Genomic DNA, 19608 nt, shown 5'->3' with positions numbered 1-19608 from the left:
TCAGGCAATTATAATAGTTAAAAGTTTAGCTATACTATAATTTAGTTGATAATACGTGAGGGGAGAGAGACAATCGACTTCAAACAATGTTTTCTTTGTTCCAAAAAATGCTATGGTTTCTCGAGAGGACACAATTGACTTTAAACTATGCTGTTTCGGTCTGTGAAAGAAAATGGCACAAATAATGTTACTGAGATAAGAGAGCTAGTGATCTTTTCATTTGATAAAAAATAGATAGTTTTCATTTAGTTATATTAAGATCCATCTAAAATAAATAACATTAATTATGAAAAACAAATACTAATGTATAAAAATGTAAGAAGTATAATGTAGATTGGAAACATGTATAGTGCTCTTTTAGTAATTTCACTTTTAGAACTAATTTTATTTTCAACAGATTTATTACATTTTTTTTTTCATTCATCTTAACAACTTTATTAATTATATTACTTTAATAATACATAACATCATTAATTATATTACAATAATAATAATACTACAGATTTTTTAATTATTAGTTAATCAACATTAACTTCAACACTAACTTTGTACCAATTATAAAATCGAATTGTAAAAAGTTGAGCTTTTCAAACGGTTAAAAGTTCGGTTTAATTTATTTTACTATTTTTATCTTTATTTCAATCGTTGAAAAATTACGTAGCCGAACACATAATACAAAGACATATTTTATGTGAACAAAATAATAACTTAAATCAAAATAATAAAAAAGTATTACATATTTTCACACCATATAACTATTTTAATAAATAAAATACTTTTTTATTTCACTTAATTTAGCCAAACACATAGAAATAGTTTATTTTTAATTTGTTTATTGAATCAGGTAGGCATAGACACTTGGATACTCATTCAAGTATATGGATTGTTTCTTTCCGAGATCAGATTTTTGGATTTGAAATTAGGCTCCGCTTGGATATTATAAATTTATGTGTGGGTTTCAAGTTGGGTCATTTCAGGTTTAGATGGTTCGGTTATGATGTATAGGAACCTAAAGTGTCAAAATAACCAATGTATTTGAAACGGCCTTGGAATATTTATACCAAAAATAACTATATTACATGATTCAGTCTTGATCTTTTGAACACAATTAATTATAAGACAACACATCTAAAATATATAACAATAATCATGAATAATAAATATTAATTTATAAAAATAAAATAAAATAACCTCACGGACGCAGAATTAAGTTCTAGTAATAGGCTATGTTTCATAGAGCCGAATCTATATTATTAAAACTAAAGTACGTTTGGTACTATTTGGAAACTTAAATAGTAGATTAAATGAAAGTTGTTTGAAAACAAAGATAGCAGATTAAATATTTTTTTCATTTACATATTTAGTCACTGTATTTCTTTCTCATTTACAGATTCTGTCGTTTGGAAACTTGGATAGCAGATTAAATGAGAATTGTTTGGAAACACGGATAGCAGATTAAATATTTCTTTTTATTTACACATTTAGCCATTGCATTTTTTCTTATTTACAAATCTGCCACATCACTTAAAATCAAAAATTTAAAATAATTAATTACAATGAATTGTTATTTCTTTTTGCTGAAAATAAAAACACAAACTGTAATATATAGTATATATTAATCTGCTATAATACAATTTTCAAGAAAACCAAATATCATGAAATTAATAATAATTCATAAAAATCTACTGTAAGAAATTAAATCATTTTTAAATAAATAAACAAAAAAAAAATCAATAGGTTAATATATGAATATTACGATTACATCAAATTGCATCAAGTTATAAAATTATAAATATAATATTACGTATATATAAAAATTATTCTCAAACATCTATATTATAATATAATATATTCTACTCTAAATATATTTTACAAAACATAAAAATATAAATGGACATTTTATAAAATCATTGATTTATAAATTTACATTGAACGCAAGTTAAATCCAACAGCCGCGCGGAGGCGCGGATCAAGATCTAGTTAAGATGAAAGCTACTCCGTGAAGTCTGAATATCATTTATTTTAGTAAATTGTCCATACATATAAATGATATTAAAGAATCAGATATGGATAATGGATCATATGATTATTGACCATTCTCGTAATGTCTATAAATAATATTAGAAGCTTAATATTCCAACCAAGCATTTGTAGTGGAGCATTATATATAATATTTTCCCGTTGTAAATAATCTGAAGAATAATCTGAAGAAGGAGCTGGGAATTCATTATTTGTGTCTCCCTTCAACTAAGATAGAGATTTTATTTTTCAAAAAATTATTTTACAAAGATAAAACTTTTTTTTATGCAGAAATTGTAAATTTTAAGAAAATTAATTGAATTAATTAATTACTATTAGTTAAAAGTTATTAAAAACTGATAACTACAAAATTGATGTATTAATCTTTATAATAATTTAATATATTTTTTAATATGTTGAAACACTAAAAATCTATCTTTAATGAACAGATCTAATATTTTGTAAGCATGTTAAACTAAACATATATACTGCTACAAGAATGATTATTACTGATTATTAAAGTTTGTTTTGGAGTAGCGACTGGTTTTCATGTAGTCCTTATGCTATGAATACTCAGTGATGGCTAAAAGATTTTTGAGAATTTTTTTTTAAATACTTTAAGTTGGTGACTACTTTTTAAAAATACATGCATCGAAGATACTATAACATTTAGGTTTAAGATTTATTGATTATTGTTTACGGTTTAGTATTCAAGTATTGTTGGATTTATAAACTTCTATTAATGTTTTATAAACTATTCTTAAACATTTTTAACATTTAGCAGACTTAATTTAATTTCTTTATCACAAAATGTAAGGTTTTATGAAAATAATTATCATTTTGAAAAGTGATATCTAAGTTGTCGTAAAATTGAAAAAAAAAATTTGATAAAGGATTTTCATTAATTTTAAAAAAGGAAAGCAAATAGCATCTTACAAAAAAAGAAGAAAAGACAGAAGGATCGTGATTAATGGGGAAATATCAGGTTTAAGGCACTTCCAGGACCTTAAGACATCCAGACATTTAGGAGCAGGGGACCCAAGGGAGAACCCAATGAAATCATAGCACGACACCTATCAACAGCAAGAGCAATGGCTTTATCAGCAACTGCATCATGAGAAATAGTGAGGCCTGAATGCATGCGAGCATTTCCTTCATGCCATATGACATAGATTGCAGCTTGCCAAATTTGCAGAAGCGCTAGAAGAGAAAACCTATCACCCGGAGCATTATGTAGTCAGTTCACAATAAGCAACCAAGCCGAAGGGTAGACAGAATGGTGGAGACTTGTGAAATGACATTAAAAATAAGTGCTCTCGAGACTCATTTGCCACTCCGCACAGCAGACAAGTTGTAAGAGTATCAGCATTCCAATTTGCCAGCCGATCCAAGGTTGGATTTCTATTCAGGACAAAGAGCGATGTTGTTGTCGCATGTTGGGGGATGAGGACGGATGACATTCCATGCCGCCTTACAGGTAAAAGTCTTCTGCGATATGCCATCGACTGACCATATAGGACAGTCGTTATCATTAGCTAACTGCAGGGATGAGATAAAAGCCAATAGCTGGACTTGTCTTTCAGTTCTAACAGTGGTAAAATTGAAATTTCCCCTAGAACTTTTTTTTGTATAGTAGTTATTAGGCGCATAGGACATTTTTCTTCTCTAAGCCAAAAAAAACTTACAAAAATCAGAAGCAAGATATTTTTAAATGTTCGAGCAAATATCCTCTTAGTAAATTATAATCAATAACTTAGAATGTTTTTAGTATTTTAGTCTTCTTCCATGCGCAGTGTACATCTTGTGATCAACATGAAAACATCACCATCTCCAAAGTCATCAGCATCATCATCATCATCATCATCATCATCATCATCATCATCATCATCATCATCTTCACCATAACTTGCAACAGGAGGAGTTCATACCTTGCAGCATCAGGAATCTCCATGTCCTCAATCACATTCATCGTCTCCAAATTCTCCTCGCTCAAGAAATAGTTCATTGGCTTCGATACCTATCAACACAAAAATGGAGTAAAACAATACTAGAGTGCAGATAGGTTCCTACTTCAACACAACAAGAAAGACAATGTTTTACCTTGAATAATGGGTTTCTCTTCTCAGCACTTTCTACTATATTTTTCCCCGGTGGATTACTCATTAACGTAGCAGCTGAACCGACGACCTGATTGCAAGTTTCAATGGAGAATATATCAGTGAGGGATAAAACAAAGAAACAAGGTATAAGTTCCCGCAAAAGGACATCTCCAACTCTGCACCATATTTTACTCCAAATTTTGTTTCGAATAAAATATTTTCTAACCCAACTCCATATTCAACTCCAAAATGGAATAATGGCTAGGGTTACTTCATTTATTATGAAATAGTAATCCTATTCATTCCTCTATTTTTGAATTGAACTTTTTTATTTATGAAATAATTCTATTAATTTTGAATTTTTTGTTTTATATTTAAATAATATTTAAAATGATACAATAACATGAAAATATGATATTCCAGAAAAGATATTCTACAAAATATTAATTAATAATTGTACTAAAAAATGCATAAAGTTATAAAAATCAAAACTAAACATAACTAATATAAAATAAATATAATATAAAATAAGTGATTTAATAATCCGGTAAATGGTTTTAGGAACTATGTACCAAGATCGGTGAAGTATTGTTCAAACAGAATATATGAATTTGTTTATCTTGTGGATCAACATTTGTACTTGTTGAGTTTGATATATGCACAAACATTTGGATCATGTATGAAATTCAAATTACAAAACAACTTTTTTTCTTCATTATATTCTTCTAATACATAATTTGTTTTTGAATTAGGAAAACTGCACCAATTGAAGTTGGAAGAGAAGCTCTACGTGTAGTTAAATTGGAGAAGATGAAAACGTCTGATTTTATAATTTTATTATTCGATTTAGGAATATAAAGATAAAAAAATTTCATTGTTCTTTACGTAATATATTAGTTGATCTTTTGTGGAAAATTATTCTAATGCTCACTACTAAAACAAAATATGGTATCTTATATATTTTATGATTTATTATATTCTTTAATAATCAATATTTAGTTTAAATAAATATATTTTAATATAAGTTTTGTAAACATAAATTAGTTGGGATTAATTGTTAAATTTTTGAAAAGAAAAAATGTTAAATTTTTATAAGTTGAAGGTATTACTAACAATTATTAACTAAATAAAAAAGGAAATTATTTAGGTTTTTGGAATAAAAAATGGAGTAATATATTAGAGTAAAATCCAATTATATTTTGTAATTACACTATTTTGAAACAGAAAATGGAATAATACATTAGAGATGCTCTATGCACGTAGAAAAAGTGAAACTGTTTTACCAGTACAAAAGACTAAGCTCGTGTAATGCCAACATTCATTCTCCGAGAATCAGAGAGAAAACCTATTTCCCCTTTATTGTTAGCCTTGACGCATGAAAATATTGCAACATCCTTCTCCCTTCCCATTGATAGAAAAAACATAAGACAAGGATGAAAAAACTAAAAGTTCTGTCTACAAGCTGAATCAAAATAATCTAGTTTGTGTAACATTTGAGGTTACAATGTAAGAAATAGAGTAGAATATTGACCTGAAACCCATCAACAGTGTTCAGGGCCGGCTTAAGATGAATAAGGGCCCTTGGGCAAAACTTTTTTAAAGGTCCTATAGTAAGTTATTTTCTTAACGTTGGTAGAAAACCATATTTTCTTTAACCTTTTCACACGAGCGTCAAGCATGAACATCCCCTTATTTGATATTTCAATTAGAAAAACTTTAAAACTGTGTTTTAATGCAGCCCAAATCTTAGATCATATATGCTAATGAAATAATTAGGACCCCTAATATTGCGAGATTTGGAGCAGGCCCGGGGCGGTCGCATTGCCCGCCCTCCCTATTAAGCCGGCACTGACAGTGTTGAGATATCAACCACTTTTCCAGCCTCTGCACCAACCATCTCCTTGAACCTATTGATGCTGATACAATATTTGAAAAATATTGTATTTTAACTATTTATTTACTATTAATATGGTAATTATCTTTAATGTTTTAGGGTTTTATTACTTTATTGGCTTTATGGAGTTTATATTTGATTAATAAATGTTAAAGAGTCCTTTTTTGTTATCTATAGAGATCTCAAAGAAATTTAAAAAGACATTGATTTTATGCATTCAAAGATTAAATAAGATCTGATACTATCTTGTGTAGCGGATAACACAAGGATCTTATTTAGTCTTTAAATGCTTAAGATCAATGTTTTCTTAAATTCGTTGAGATCTCTATAGATCTACCAAAACAAGAACAAAGAGAAAAAAGTTAACTTTTATTAATCAAATATAAACTCCATAAAACCATAATTAAAAAAGCTATATATATAAGAAAGTCATAAAACCCTAAAACATTAAAGATAATCATCATATTAATAAAAATCAAATAGTTAAAATACTTAAAGAATATTTTTCAAATATTCTATCTGCATCACCTATATTTGATTTTTTTTTTACTTGGTAGTTATATGGAGATATAATAGCTAGGTGAGAACTTGACTTGAGCTCGGGGTACATGGTTACGCGTCTGTGGTAGATTAGTCTGTGGTAGATTAGAAGAACAAAATCCACTTCGTCTAGATTACTCGAGAACCAGTTTATCCCGGATGTTGAGACTCTTTCCCTTCATGCATATCGAAAAAGAAAAACGGACCAAAGCAACGGTATTTATGTCAGTCAGGAGTTGTCTGAGCTCAATGTCAGCTCCATCTTCCAGTGCATCTTGATAAAACTCCTTGGAAGGGAAGCTTCTTCTCTAATTTTCAGACAAGAGAGAAGTCAAGAATTTAAGACAACTAGAAGCTATCAACTGAAACTCTTTTAAAAAAAAAGAATCAGATGTTCAGTGAGAAGCTATATTGAGGGGATGCTAGATACCTCTGGACGCATACAGTATTGGGTTTTTAACATGTCCACCGGGTAGCCAACCTTTTGAAGCCTCTGGAATATGCTTGTACCATAGCTTCATTTGAAGAAAGGAAACACAACAATCCAGTAGTATCAATACAAACATATAAACAGATACCAGAATATGTTTGGACGTAATGCGCTTTACCCAGAATACTGAGCAAACTTTGAGATTACAGTAGCTGGGAGTTGTTTAGGATCCCCTAGCTGATTAAAAAATAGATATGTAATAAGGTTATCCAAAGTGGTTGAAGTTTCCTTTAACTAATCATCTTAACACATAAACTTATGGTGTTTGCACTTGAGGGTCGCTTTCAAGATACAACTTATAATTCTTCAACTCCAGGAAAGGTGGGGATGCTTAGATTCTCTTAAGAGAAATAAATACTGCAATTTCGGTACATGAAGGGTAATCGTATTATTGACGTAAAGACATGAAGACATGAAAGGAGAATAAAGAAGAGAAGCATCTGGATATTAGTTACAAGCCGTATGGGTTACAAGTATAACTAAAAATAATATATATAAGTATAGATATTATATGCTTTGATATGTTCGAACACTCATCCTATTAAAAAAAACGCTCAAATATTTAGGCAGCATCCTATCAGAATCGGTCCCCTGGTTTTTAAGTCGGTTCTGGGTCAGGTTTTCAAATGTGAATATTATGCCTATCCTTAATGGAAACTGTTCGGTCTGGGACATGGCTATGAAATATCTGTAGCCAAAGATGGAGAAGAAGACAGAGACGTTAATTTACAAGAAGATTGTTAAAACTCCTTTGGTTATTACGGAAGGAGGAAAAGCAAATTCAGACCGACTCATTAAAGGGAACAAGAAGAAGACTTGAAAACTTGGGAGAATTCCCAAGTCATTATTTACAAAGCGATTTTGATACATATCTTTTATACAATCAACTAAGATGAATTTATATGAAAATTATTTAAAAAATATCGTATGGAAAAAATAAAATTTACATTCTTGATCGAATTAATATTTTTGGCCCTTAACTTTTTTTTAAAAATTTTTTTTTGTTAATTACATAATTTGTTTACTAATGGATCTCATTTTAAAAATATTTTAGATCAAAAACTCACTTATCGCATAAGAATCTAACGTTTAGGCCGAAGAGTCACATGCCTATTATTTGGTTACAATGAAACTATGACAGCTCGGCTTTATATCATGATTTAACAATTTAAAAGTTAATAATGGTTATGAGAAGTTTATGTTCACTTGCTAATCCTATCTATCTTTAATATATTTCTCATTTTTGTGTCACTTTTTTTCATTTTGATTATTGCTTAATATAAATATTGATTTTTGAGTTTATTCTCATTTCCTTATTTTGTTATGGCCTGAGATTTAGAAAATGTTTAAGATTTAAAATAAGAGATACATACTTAGGTTAAGATCTGCACCTTGTGAATAATAAATATTTTATATTATTACTTATTTTATTTTTTTCTGCATATTATGAAATAATAAAACAATAATTATATATTAAATAACAAAGAAATCAGTTACTATTATGTAAAATTGGCTTGTGCATATAAATCAAAGGACCGTTCTTGTTTATTCGCAATCATTTTAGGGTAAATAAATCAAAACAATCAAGCTTATCTATCGTATATGATAGATATATAATTAAATTTAAATGATATTAACATATATATAGTATACTTTTAAGATAGATATTTATTAAATGAGGTTTCTACTCATATAATTTTATGATTATTTGCATATTTGTGTAACAAAATTTTACACCAACGATTTTTTTAATGTAAAATGTTTAGTGGTTTTCATAATTTATAATCATTTAAAGATAATAATGAAGATTTCAAAATTAAAATATTAACTTTTCAAAATTTATATATATATATATATATATATATATATATATTAACATAAACACCCATTAAAATAAAATTATTTATTCAGATGATTTTATAATTATTGTATCTTATTATAGAAAAAATTTAAACCTTGATCACAAAAGTTTATGTTAGACTTCTAAGAGTTTTAGTAATTTATACTCGTTTTGAAAAATTCAAAATACAACATATACCAAAAAAAATCTAATTTTGATTATATGATTAATGTAATTGTGTAATTTATTTTAATAATTAAACAAAAATGATAGAAATTATCCAAATTGTTAGCAAAACTTTATTATTTAAAATGATTAATTGACATATATATCTTAATCACATTAGGTAATTCTGTAGGTTTTATTTAAGGAAATAATATATAATAATTTCAATTTGATAAATGAATGTCCCATAATAGACATACTATATAATATAACATTTCATAGCAATTAATTTTGGACTAACAAAATTGCCAATTGATTCTCAAGCCGCCACATAAGCAAAATTAACATTCCAATTACGTGACAATTCAGCAGAACATTTTTTTAATTAGTACAAACTACGGCTCCGAATGGTAACTGCGGTTTGAGCGGTGCGGAACAAGCGGTTTAACTGCGGTGCGGTTTTAACAGTTATAAAAATGTATAGATATATGGTATATGTATAGATTTTTGTTACTGTTAACTGCAGTGCGGGGCGGGGCGGTTCGTAACATTCGAAGCCTACATGTTATAACTTTTCAAATGTTTCTCTATTAATATACAGGGGATTTCACTAAATAAATGTGACATGACATACAAGAAATGATGACATGGCTTATGAATAAATGTGACATGGACTATTACATTTCATGCTTATTTAATTTTTTGGTTAACTTTTTTGATTATGGTAATAAATTATACATCATCACTAATGTAAAGCTATTGAAATATAACATTAAATAATATAATAATAGAAATATAATAAATTTTTTACAAATTTAAAATCTTATTTATTTCTATTTTTTATAACTATACAATTCTATTACTAAAAAAAAGTTTACAATGATTTAAGAAAACTAAAAGTTTTAAATCGTAATATCATTAGTTTTTTCATATACCTACAAATTTTTAAAATACTGTTTAGTTTTACGTTTTGATAATTATACAACTTTTATATCAATTTTTAAAAATTAATTTTATAACAGTTGATTTAATATATTTTATTCAGAGAAATAGATAAGAAATATATCTAAGATTATAATTTAAATATATACATATCTATTCTTAAATATAATTTAAAATAAACAATTTTATTTATTTAATCTTACTATTATGTTCAATTTAACCAAAATTTATACTAAAATATTGGTAAAAAAATTTATTTTTTAAATATAATATAAAATTTTATTACTGCACATGGTGCAGGAAAACACCTAGTATTAAAAAATAATATGATTTATGAGAACCAACGAGAATAAAATTAGAAAAAATAAGGCGATCAAGAACAGTAAAATCAACTAAAAATGAAAAGAGATGGTAAAATGTGATCCAGTATATATAAGAATAGAATTTTCATCATTCTAGAATAAGTATAAGTTTATTTCCTTAAGAATAGCAAACAATATAACCATAAATTTTTGTTAAGAAAAAATTCTTTATTTTCTTAAGAAAATTTATTCATTTCAAATATTAAGCTTGGCGTATAAGAAATAATACATACAGAAACTTCTTACCAATAAAATCACTTAACTAAATCATCAATATTTAAGTTTGGGTAATATCTACATAATAGATGGGTCATGGACATCTACTGCCCATTTTAGTGGATATAGATGGGTTTAGCTTCATAGTTTGGGGAAAGTTCAACTTATGGAGACAGAGAATCATATTCGAAGAGCGTATGCCTTACATTCAGATATGGAAGCACTGAAATGGCCGATGGAGAGTATGCTCTAACATTCGGCTTGTCAAAGTTTTGGAACGGACTGCGAGGATTTGATTGCACTGATCAACAAGCCTCATGCTTGACCGAGCTTTGCGACAAAATTGGAGAGGATAGAGACTCTCAAGATATGCTTTCCGGATTTTAAGATTTTTCATATTCCACGAGTGCAGAATCAGATTTCAGATTTCTTAGCTATGACTGTGAGGTCTTTCCGTAGAATACTCTATTTCTTTGGTTGTTCTATTCAGGTTTGGTTACCCAGACCACTTCAAATTAGGTTTGGTTACCCAGACCACCTCAAGTTTGAGTAATAGAATAGTTTTTGGATGTGAAAAAGAAAACTAAATCATCAATATATGAATAAGATGCAAATCAAATAAAAAGATATAAATAAGATAAAATGAAAAATGAAAATGTAATACTCTGTTGTGATTAAAAAATGTAGGTATTATAAAATTATATTAAATATACATGATAATCTAACCATGTTTTTGATATGATTATGTATTTAATTACAGTTTGTTTTAATTAATAGTTATTGACCCATCATCCATGTTTCCCCTGAATTGACTTATTCCCCGTGCCGTCTGCTTTATCAACTTGAATTATTATCGTATAGAAAACAGCTGGTGAAATCCCTTCTAATGCGCTATCCTTCTTTTTTTTTTTTGGTCGAATGCGCTATCCTTCTAATGCGCTATCCTGCTAATAAATGATGAAAATCACCTTTGTCGAAAATGACGGAAGTTACTTTTAAGAATGTCACCTCAGTTCCTTCGGTCAATTTTTGTGTGTTAACAATTTTTGGTCTATGGTAATGATGTTCCAGGAAACGCCTCCATCTAACACTAAGGGCTTGGGCAAAAAGTTTTTTTGAGACCCTATAATTCATTAATTTTGATATTATAACTCAAATATTATTAAAAAGAATCATAAAAACTAAAACCATCCCTTATATACTAAAGCGCAAGTCGCTTGGCGAATCAGGTTTTGACACATAAGCAATGTATTAAAATAACTAACTAAGTAAAATAAATTGAAAAAACCCACGTTAATCCATTCTTCTTTTTCTTGCAATTCCAAATACATAAATTCCTATATTTTCTCAAATAATCTTATCCCACGTCCAAAATTCAAATTTTTTTAAAAAAGTTTTTTACATATTTTTATCTACTATTTTACACACCAATCAAAATAGAGCGCATGATACTGGTTAAAAAAATAACTTATTTTTAGTTTTTAGATTGCTATATTTTCTCAAATTCCCACGACCACTTTCACGTCATACCGCAATACCGCATATGTACGTAACTCCCAAAACCATGTCACAAAATCTAACAGTTTCAACTTCTTTATTCTTGCTTCCTTCTTCTCCATGTTTCACATTCTTCATCAAAAAAATTCTCAGATTTTAAGTGCATCAGCAAAAATCAATAGAGGTTTGTGACTACTATATTTGTGGTCATTTTTCAATTCTGCTTAAATCTATATCTTTTGATTCTTTTAGCGTGATTCAGATAGAATATGTCACTTAAATATATTGTTGTTTCCAAGTTTTTTTTCAATAAAAGAATTACAAAGCTTATTTCTTCAAAAAAATACAGGAAAATAAGAACACGGTTTGCAAATGAGGAGATAATAGGAATTCAGTTATGTCCCAACTTTTTTGTAGACACTACATAGCGAAAAGAAATACCGTCCAATAGAAACGGTAATTGATTCTGCAAACTCTACAGTTCTACTTCTGTCTTTGCTTTTTCATAATTTCGATTCAAATTATTATTACAAATTAGCTTTGCACTTCCCGCACAAGCACTGATCTTCATTGTGTCTTATGTTTTTGTATATTTTACAGTTTGTTCAATGTTTTTTTTTAACTGCAGTTTGTTCAATGTTATCATCACACATATTCATGTCAAATCGTTTCAGTTACCCTTGCCACCTTTTCATACAAATTAATATGAAGTCTCGATCGTGAACCAAATATGTTTCTCTTAATGAGAGTAACTCATTTCAAAGCTGGTGCATTATATATGGTGTAAGATATCACAGTGTTAATATATCTTAATATTGATAACAAATTTTAGGAATTCTTTACCCCGTACGTAGTACGGGACGGAACACTAGTATTAACTAAATCATTATTTCCGTTTGTACTTTAAATTTTTTCTTATAACAACTTAGGGCCTGACTGGTTCAACCGCAGCGGTTGCGGTTGCGGTTGCGGGAGTTTGCGGATGCGGGTGGTTGCGGTTTCTAACGGTTTTAAGAGATTTGTACGACTGGTTCTGCGGTTAGAAATTGGTGCGTTTGCGGGATACTTATGACTGGTTAACTACCAAATGCAGCAGCGGTTAAATAAAAAATTAACAATATTTACATTTTATACAATTATAAAAATATCAAAAATAATAATATTATAATAAATATAAAATTTATATTTAGAAAGTTATAGTTTAAATTTTTTAAAATATAGAAAATATTTTTATTTTAAAATTTTATAATATTAATTAAAATATAATTGATATATTTTAGCATTTTTATAATTTCAATTTATTTTTTTATTAATTTTTTTTTATTTTTGTATTTATATTGTTTTGGAAAAAAAATAATTTTTTTTTATCCTCCCGCAAACGCCCGCAACCGCAAACGCTAGCTGGAACCAGCTTTTGAATTTATGAGGTTCAGAGCGATTTGGAGCGGTTTAGAGCGGTTTGAGCGATTGTTGCAAAACGCCAGTAACCGCTACCAACCGCAAAAGCTGCGTTTGCGGGTGGTAGCGGGAAAACCAGTCATACCCTTAGTTTACTATATTATTGACACTATAAATACCTAAAAAAATATGGGTTTTGTTATAAAAAAAATATATAAGCCCTTTAGGTTATTAAAATTTATTGAATTTTTGGTGGACCCTAGAGCAGGTGCATTGTTTGTCCTCCCTATTAAGCAGAGACTCTGCTAACCTTATATTTAATAAAATGCATATGTGCAATTTACTATCAATATTTTGTTATCTCTTTTTTCTTCGTATTCGTGTGTTTAAACAGATAATCAGGATCCTTAGGGAGAGTCGAGAATTTTGGCTTTCCTCCATTGACAAAAATCGACAGTACGAATTTTGGTTCCCACAATATTGTACCGACCCGCTCCCAAAGTATTTTTAATTATAAAGAAATGATCGCGAGAGGTTTAATTCAGCAAGGAGCGTATTTTTCTAAGTGTGGAACACTTATAGTCGTGAAGGGTGAATACTGAATAAGCTATATTTTGACTAAGTGTTGATTTTTGGTGTGCACATGTAATTAATTTGGAATTGGTTGAGTGACGGTAAACCGATCATGGAACGATCTGCCATATTTAAGGAAAGAACGAGACCGCAAATCCAATTACAGAATTTTTGGTTGTTGGATAATGCAGGTACCAAGTAAGAAGGTTCGATTAGCGATCTCTCGATTACCAATTAATCTCATTATAAATTAAATAATTACTTTTTATTTTTATACTAAAATTTTTCATTTTATTTTTTTATAAATAGAGACTATGTTTATTTAAATTCGATATAGAAAAACATAATTATTAATAAAATAGAGTGTTAAATTTTATTAACCAAGATCATTGTAAGACTACTAACAATGGAGCTGTTGAATAATTTTTTAAACAACTTAATTGCTACAATGAGCAAGTTGAATTTACAAATTAATACATGTGGATTACATTTAGTTGAATGTTTTCTACATGTTGAATGAAACTGAAATGGGTCTAGCAGTGACACATGGCAACATATGAAAAAAAGAAATATTTAACAGGACTCACATAGAATGTTTTATTGTTGTTAAAATCTGTTTCAATTATTTTTTCTCTAAATTATTAAAACTTAACTATTTCTGGTGATCCACTTTAAGAAAAAAAGAAATTATACCAAAATTCATCATTTTTATGATCTATACATAGAGATTAGTCTCATCTTTTTTGGGTATAGAAATGTTTTTGTCATTTTCACTATTTTGCAAGTTTATTTGTTTAATGGTGATCTCTATTTTTGAATTTAATTATTATAAAAATATAAATATTAAAGTATTAAGATTTTTAAAGTTTAAGATATTTTAAATTTGAAATATATTTTAATATATTGTTTACAAAATAAAAATAAAATAAAAAAGATAAAAATATAAGATAAAAATAGGGGAAATTTCATGTATACCACCACTAAATGGACATTTTCAAAATTATCTTCTTCACTAAGTGGCAAAATATTCTTATACCCTTGGTCTCTCTATATATAGAATAAATAATTATTGAATGAATAAAATAATTTAATAATAATATAATATTTTTTGTATGTTTTCGAATTACACCTTTTTTAATTCGAAATTTTTTATATTTTTTGAATTTTTTTTTGAATGTTTTTGTTTTTCAAAATTTCTTATTGAAAATCGAAAATTATGTTTGAAACTATTTTTTAATTTTTTTATATTTATTTATATATTTATTAAAATCCTAAATTTCACATTCTAAAAATCATACCCACCACTCAACTCTAAACCCTAAGTCTAAATTAGTTAAATCTAGGGTTATAAATGTCTTTTCATCCTTCACTAAAAATGAAGATAAAAAGGGTTAGTGTAAACATGAAAAGTGGTACCATGAATATGGTACACCAATTTAGTTATATATGTAATAGTCACTAACTTCTCACTAATTTAATTTAAGTGAAAACATAAATAAATAATAATACATATGATTGTATTATACACAACATTCATCCCGCGCAAGGCGGCGTTAGAAATTATTGTCAAATAATGGCAAACAATTATAATTTTCACGGAAGTTGCATGTTCACATTCGTTTAATATATCCAATAACTTTGCAGGCCAGGACAAAATCATTTTAAATTGGGATTATATTTTAGACAAATATCACAAAATTACGTTGTCCAATGTACTAAGTGGGGTTGCACCTCTTCTTATTCTTCTTTGTTTTTAGTAGTACATTTTTTCACATATATAATCTCTATATAAATCTTAACTTGTGTATAGTCTTTCATAAACTACAAAAAAAAAAAAAAAAAAAAATCCTTAACATTTGCACCCAAAAACACCCAAAAAACAAAGATATATGGATAACAAAAATGATTCATCTAAATCACTTACTGGACCACACTTTCTGTTCGTGACATTTCCAGCACAAGGCCACATCAACCCATCTCTCGAGCTCGCCAAGCGCCTCGCCGGAACAATAACCGGAGTTCGAGTCACCTTCGCAGCCACAGACTCCGCCTATAACCGATGTATGCTCTCCAAAGAAAACGTCCCTGAAACATTAGTCTTCGCCACGTACTCCGAAGCCCACAAAGACGACATCAAATCATCTACATCCACCGACAGATCCCGCGAATACATGTCTGCTACGAGACGCCGTGGCAGAGAAACCCTAACCGAACTAATCGAAGATAACCGGCGTCAAAACCGGCCTTTTACCTGCGTGGTTTACACCATCTTCCTTCCTTGGGTCGCTGAGCTGGCTCGTGAGTTTCACATCCCTTCTGCTCTTCTCTGGGTCCAGCCGGTAACTGTCTTCTCCATCTTCTACCACTACTTCAATGGCTACGCAGATGCAATCTCAGAGATAGCTACTAACGACCCTTCTGGTTCTATTAAGCTACCCTCTCTGCCACAGTTCCGTCTCCGAGATCTTCCCACAATAATCTTCCGTCCAGACGCATATTCATTTCTTGTACCGGCGTATCAAGATCAGATAGATTCACTGAAGCAAGAGGAAAACCCTAAGATCCTCGTGAATAGTTTCCAAGAGCTTGAAGAAGAAGCTCTCAGCGCAGTACTTGATAACTTCATGATTGTCCCCGTTGGTCCATTGATAACCACTAGGGCCGATGACTCTGGGATTGATGATAAATACAAGCAGTGGTTGGATGCAAAAACGGATTCGTCTGTAATTTATATTTCCTTCGGGACGCTTGCCGTGTTGAGCAAGAAACAGCTTGCAGAGGTCTGCAAGGCATTGATAGAGAGTCGGAGGCCGTTTCTGTGGGTGATTGCGGAGAAGTCATTCAGAAGTAAAGAAGATGGGGAAGAGAAAGAAGAGGAGGGCATAAAGAGTTTCAGAGAAGAGCTCGATGAGATAGGAATGGTGGTTTCTTGGTGCAATCAGTTTAGCGTTTTGAAGCATAGATCAATAGGTTGTTTCGTGACGCATTGCGGGTGGAACTCGACGCTGGAGAGCTTGGTCGCCGGAGTTCCGGTGGTTGCGTTTCCGCAGCGGATTGATCAGATGACGAACGCCAAGCTTGTAGAAGAGTCTTGGAGGACAGGTGTGAGAGTGATGGAAAAGAAGGAAGATGAAGAAGTTGTGGTGGAGAGTGAGGAGATACGGCGGTGCATTGAGGAAGTGATGGAGGAGAAGGCGGAGGAGTTTAGGAGAAACGCGGCGAGGTGGAGAGATATAGCGGACGAGGTGGTGAGAGAAGGAGGATCTTCCTTTAATCATCTCAAAGCTTTTGTCGATGAGCACATGTGAGATTCTATCTTCAAGAATTCAATTCTGTGATTTCCTTTTAGTTTCCAAATTTATTCTCGTCGGTTATGTTTTAAAATTTTCAGTTTCTTCTTGGGATGAAATGTATTTTCCTGGGGTAAAATGTTAAGATTGGGATGAAATGTTTACACCATATGGTATAAACTACTATGGATGTTTGATTGTTGATTTTAAATATGTTGAAACTTAAATATTTGGAAGATGTGAGAAAAAAAGAGATACACGCATGACATGATCTGAGATTTCATATTGGACAATTTGGAAGCCATACGACATATATATAATAATTCTTAAAAGTTAGGGACCAGAGTGAATGTTTTATCCGGCTGTACCCAAAACCAACCATTGATACACTATATATACACAAATGATAACAAAGTGTCAGCTTCTTGGCATTACTTGTTGACCAAGACAACAAAGAAACTGAATATTGGGAGTGTATAATCTTGTGTGTAACAGAGGAAGCAAACTCTCAGTGAATGTTGCCAGTGATCAATGCCTCTAGTGCAGTCAGCAGTTGTCAAGTAGAGAGCTAGGCGATTCCTTTCTTTAGTTCAGAAATTCGTTTTCCATCCTAAGTTTTCTCTTTTTGTCTTCTTTTGCATATTTCGAGAAATTGTTCTCCTTATTCCTTTTGGAGGTCACCCTTCTTCTATAGTGGTTGAGAAATCGGCAATTTATGAGTATTAATTAGTAATGAATTACCATACCAATGTAGATATTTCACTACAAGAAAACATACGAATTTTTGACATAATTTCTGCCTGCAAAGTATCTTTCGGAATTTTTTTTATGAACCGTCTCCACCATGCTTAATATCCATGCACCACCATCTTCTGTCATTGTTCGCTGTAACCGCCATCGACACTGATTTTTTTTGGTAAGCTATTGTTTTCCTTGTTGCCGGGACCGTCCCGAATGACTAGATGGTGATTCGGTCAACTCGCTGGATCAGTGAGTCAACTCGCTGACTCTGACAACCGGTTGGGTTATTGTGGTTTGGTCTGGTCAAGCTAAACTGGCCGGTTCGATTGGATTTTGGTTAGGTTAGGCTAAACTGACTGATTCAATTGGATTTTGGTTTGGTTTGGCTAACCCGTTTGGTTCAATTCAATTGGGTTTGGTAAGGGTTTACCAATTTGGTTTGATCCGGTTTGACTAATTTTATTGGTTTGACTATTTGACCGTTGACCATTAACTTTTCCAATTGACTTTGACCAAAGCATGAATCCGGTTTTGTCGTTTGAAGACCGTTATGCTTAATTTTTTGTCTTGATTTCAGATTTGGAGTTCGTTTGAGCAACAAGAGTGCTTAGACATCTATTTTCACATTCCTAAGGTGAGGGTTATTCTTGAATTTCTCGTTCACAGCCTATGATTTCGAATAAGTATATTTTATTTTAGCTAGGGTTCAACCCGCTCTATGGACGGAAAACAGATGAACAAATTAATTTATAAATACATTTTAAATATTTAATTTTTTCTTAGCTAAAAATAACATTAACTTTAACTATTTTCTCTTCACTGTTATTATTTTTATCATTCTGTTTAAAAATCATTTGTTTCACTATTAAAAATCAAGAAAATGTAAATGTGTTACCTTTTTCAATATTAGTTATACTTAAATTTGGATGATTGATCAAATAAATTAGCTAAAACTGTATTTGATTGGATTCAACATGAAAAATGTGGATCATTTTTCTTTTATATTTTTGTTTATTGAATTTAGTGACACATTTAAATATATATATATATATATATATTTTAAAGTTGCGAATTTAAAAATGCAAAAAAAATAGCTGATTCATTAGAAAAGAGATTTTAGATTAGATAGGCAGCATGAAAATCTAATTTTTTTATAAAAAGTTTTCATTAATGAAAAAATTATACATAAACAAGAAAAGACAGAACTGAAGAACATGAGCCCAAATCAGCTTAACCAATCCCAAACAGGGCGAAATACTAAACCAATGCATAAAGGCTTTAACTAAGGATATGGATACCACAAGATAGCCAAACACCAAATCAAGGATCTGGAAGAACAATGGAACACCTCGAGCTGCACCTTTACGGCAAGAGAAGATGCACAGACAGACCTGGCGGCAAAAGAAGAGGCACATACTAGAACTTAAGCCTCTCCAAAGCAATCCAAAGCATAGCATCCTTCCCCAAACACCGAACAGCTGAAACATAAGAGCCCAAAGGGTGGAACTTCAACTCCATTTTGTCTCTTTGTGAGAATATATG

The 19608-nt window shown here is 30.2% G+C and overlaps 1 protein-coding gene across 2 annotated transcripts; it reads left to right on the top strand.

The window, feature by feature from the left end:
- The first annotated feature begins 15874 nt into the window (after positions 1 to 15874).
- LOC106359580 (UDP-glycosyltransferase 75D1-like) lies at positions 15875 to 17554 on the top strand. Of its 2 annotated transcripts, XM_048738637.1 has the most exons (2): positions 15875 to 16106; positions 16302 to 17554. In XM_048738637.1, the coding sequence occupies exons 1-2, from the start codon at positions 15925 to 15927 to the stop codon at positions 17341 to 17343; spliced, it is 1224 nt and encodes a 407-aa protein (XP_048594594.1). In that variant the 5' UTR covers positions 15875 to 15924; the 3' UTR covers positions 17344 to 17554. The 2 variants fall into 2 exon arrangements, with proteins under 2 accessions (XP_048594594.1, XP_013654708.1); XM_013799254.3 differs by having other exon boundaries at positions 15883 to 17554.
- The last annotated feature ends 2054 nt before the right edge of the window (positions 17555 to 19608 follow it).

The sequence above is a fragment of the Brassica napus genome, chromosome A8 (genome assembly GCF_020379485.1).
Source record: "Brassica napus cultivar Da-Ae chromosome A8, Da-Ae, whole genome shotgun sequence".
Lineage (NCBI taxonomy): Eukaryota > Viridiplantae > Streptophyta > Magnoliopsida > Brassicales > Brassicaceae > Brassica > Brassica napus.
The sequence above is the reverse complement of the archived record's forward strand: the minus strand, read 5'-3'. Positions and strand labels throughout refer to the sequence as shown.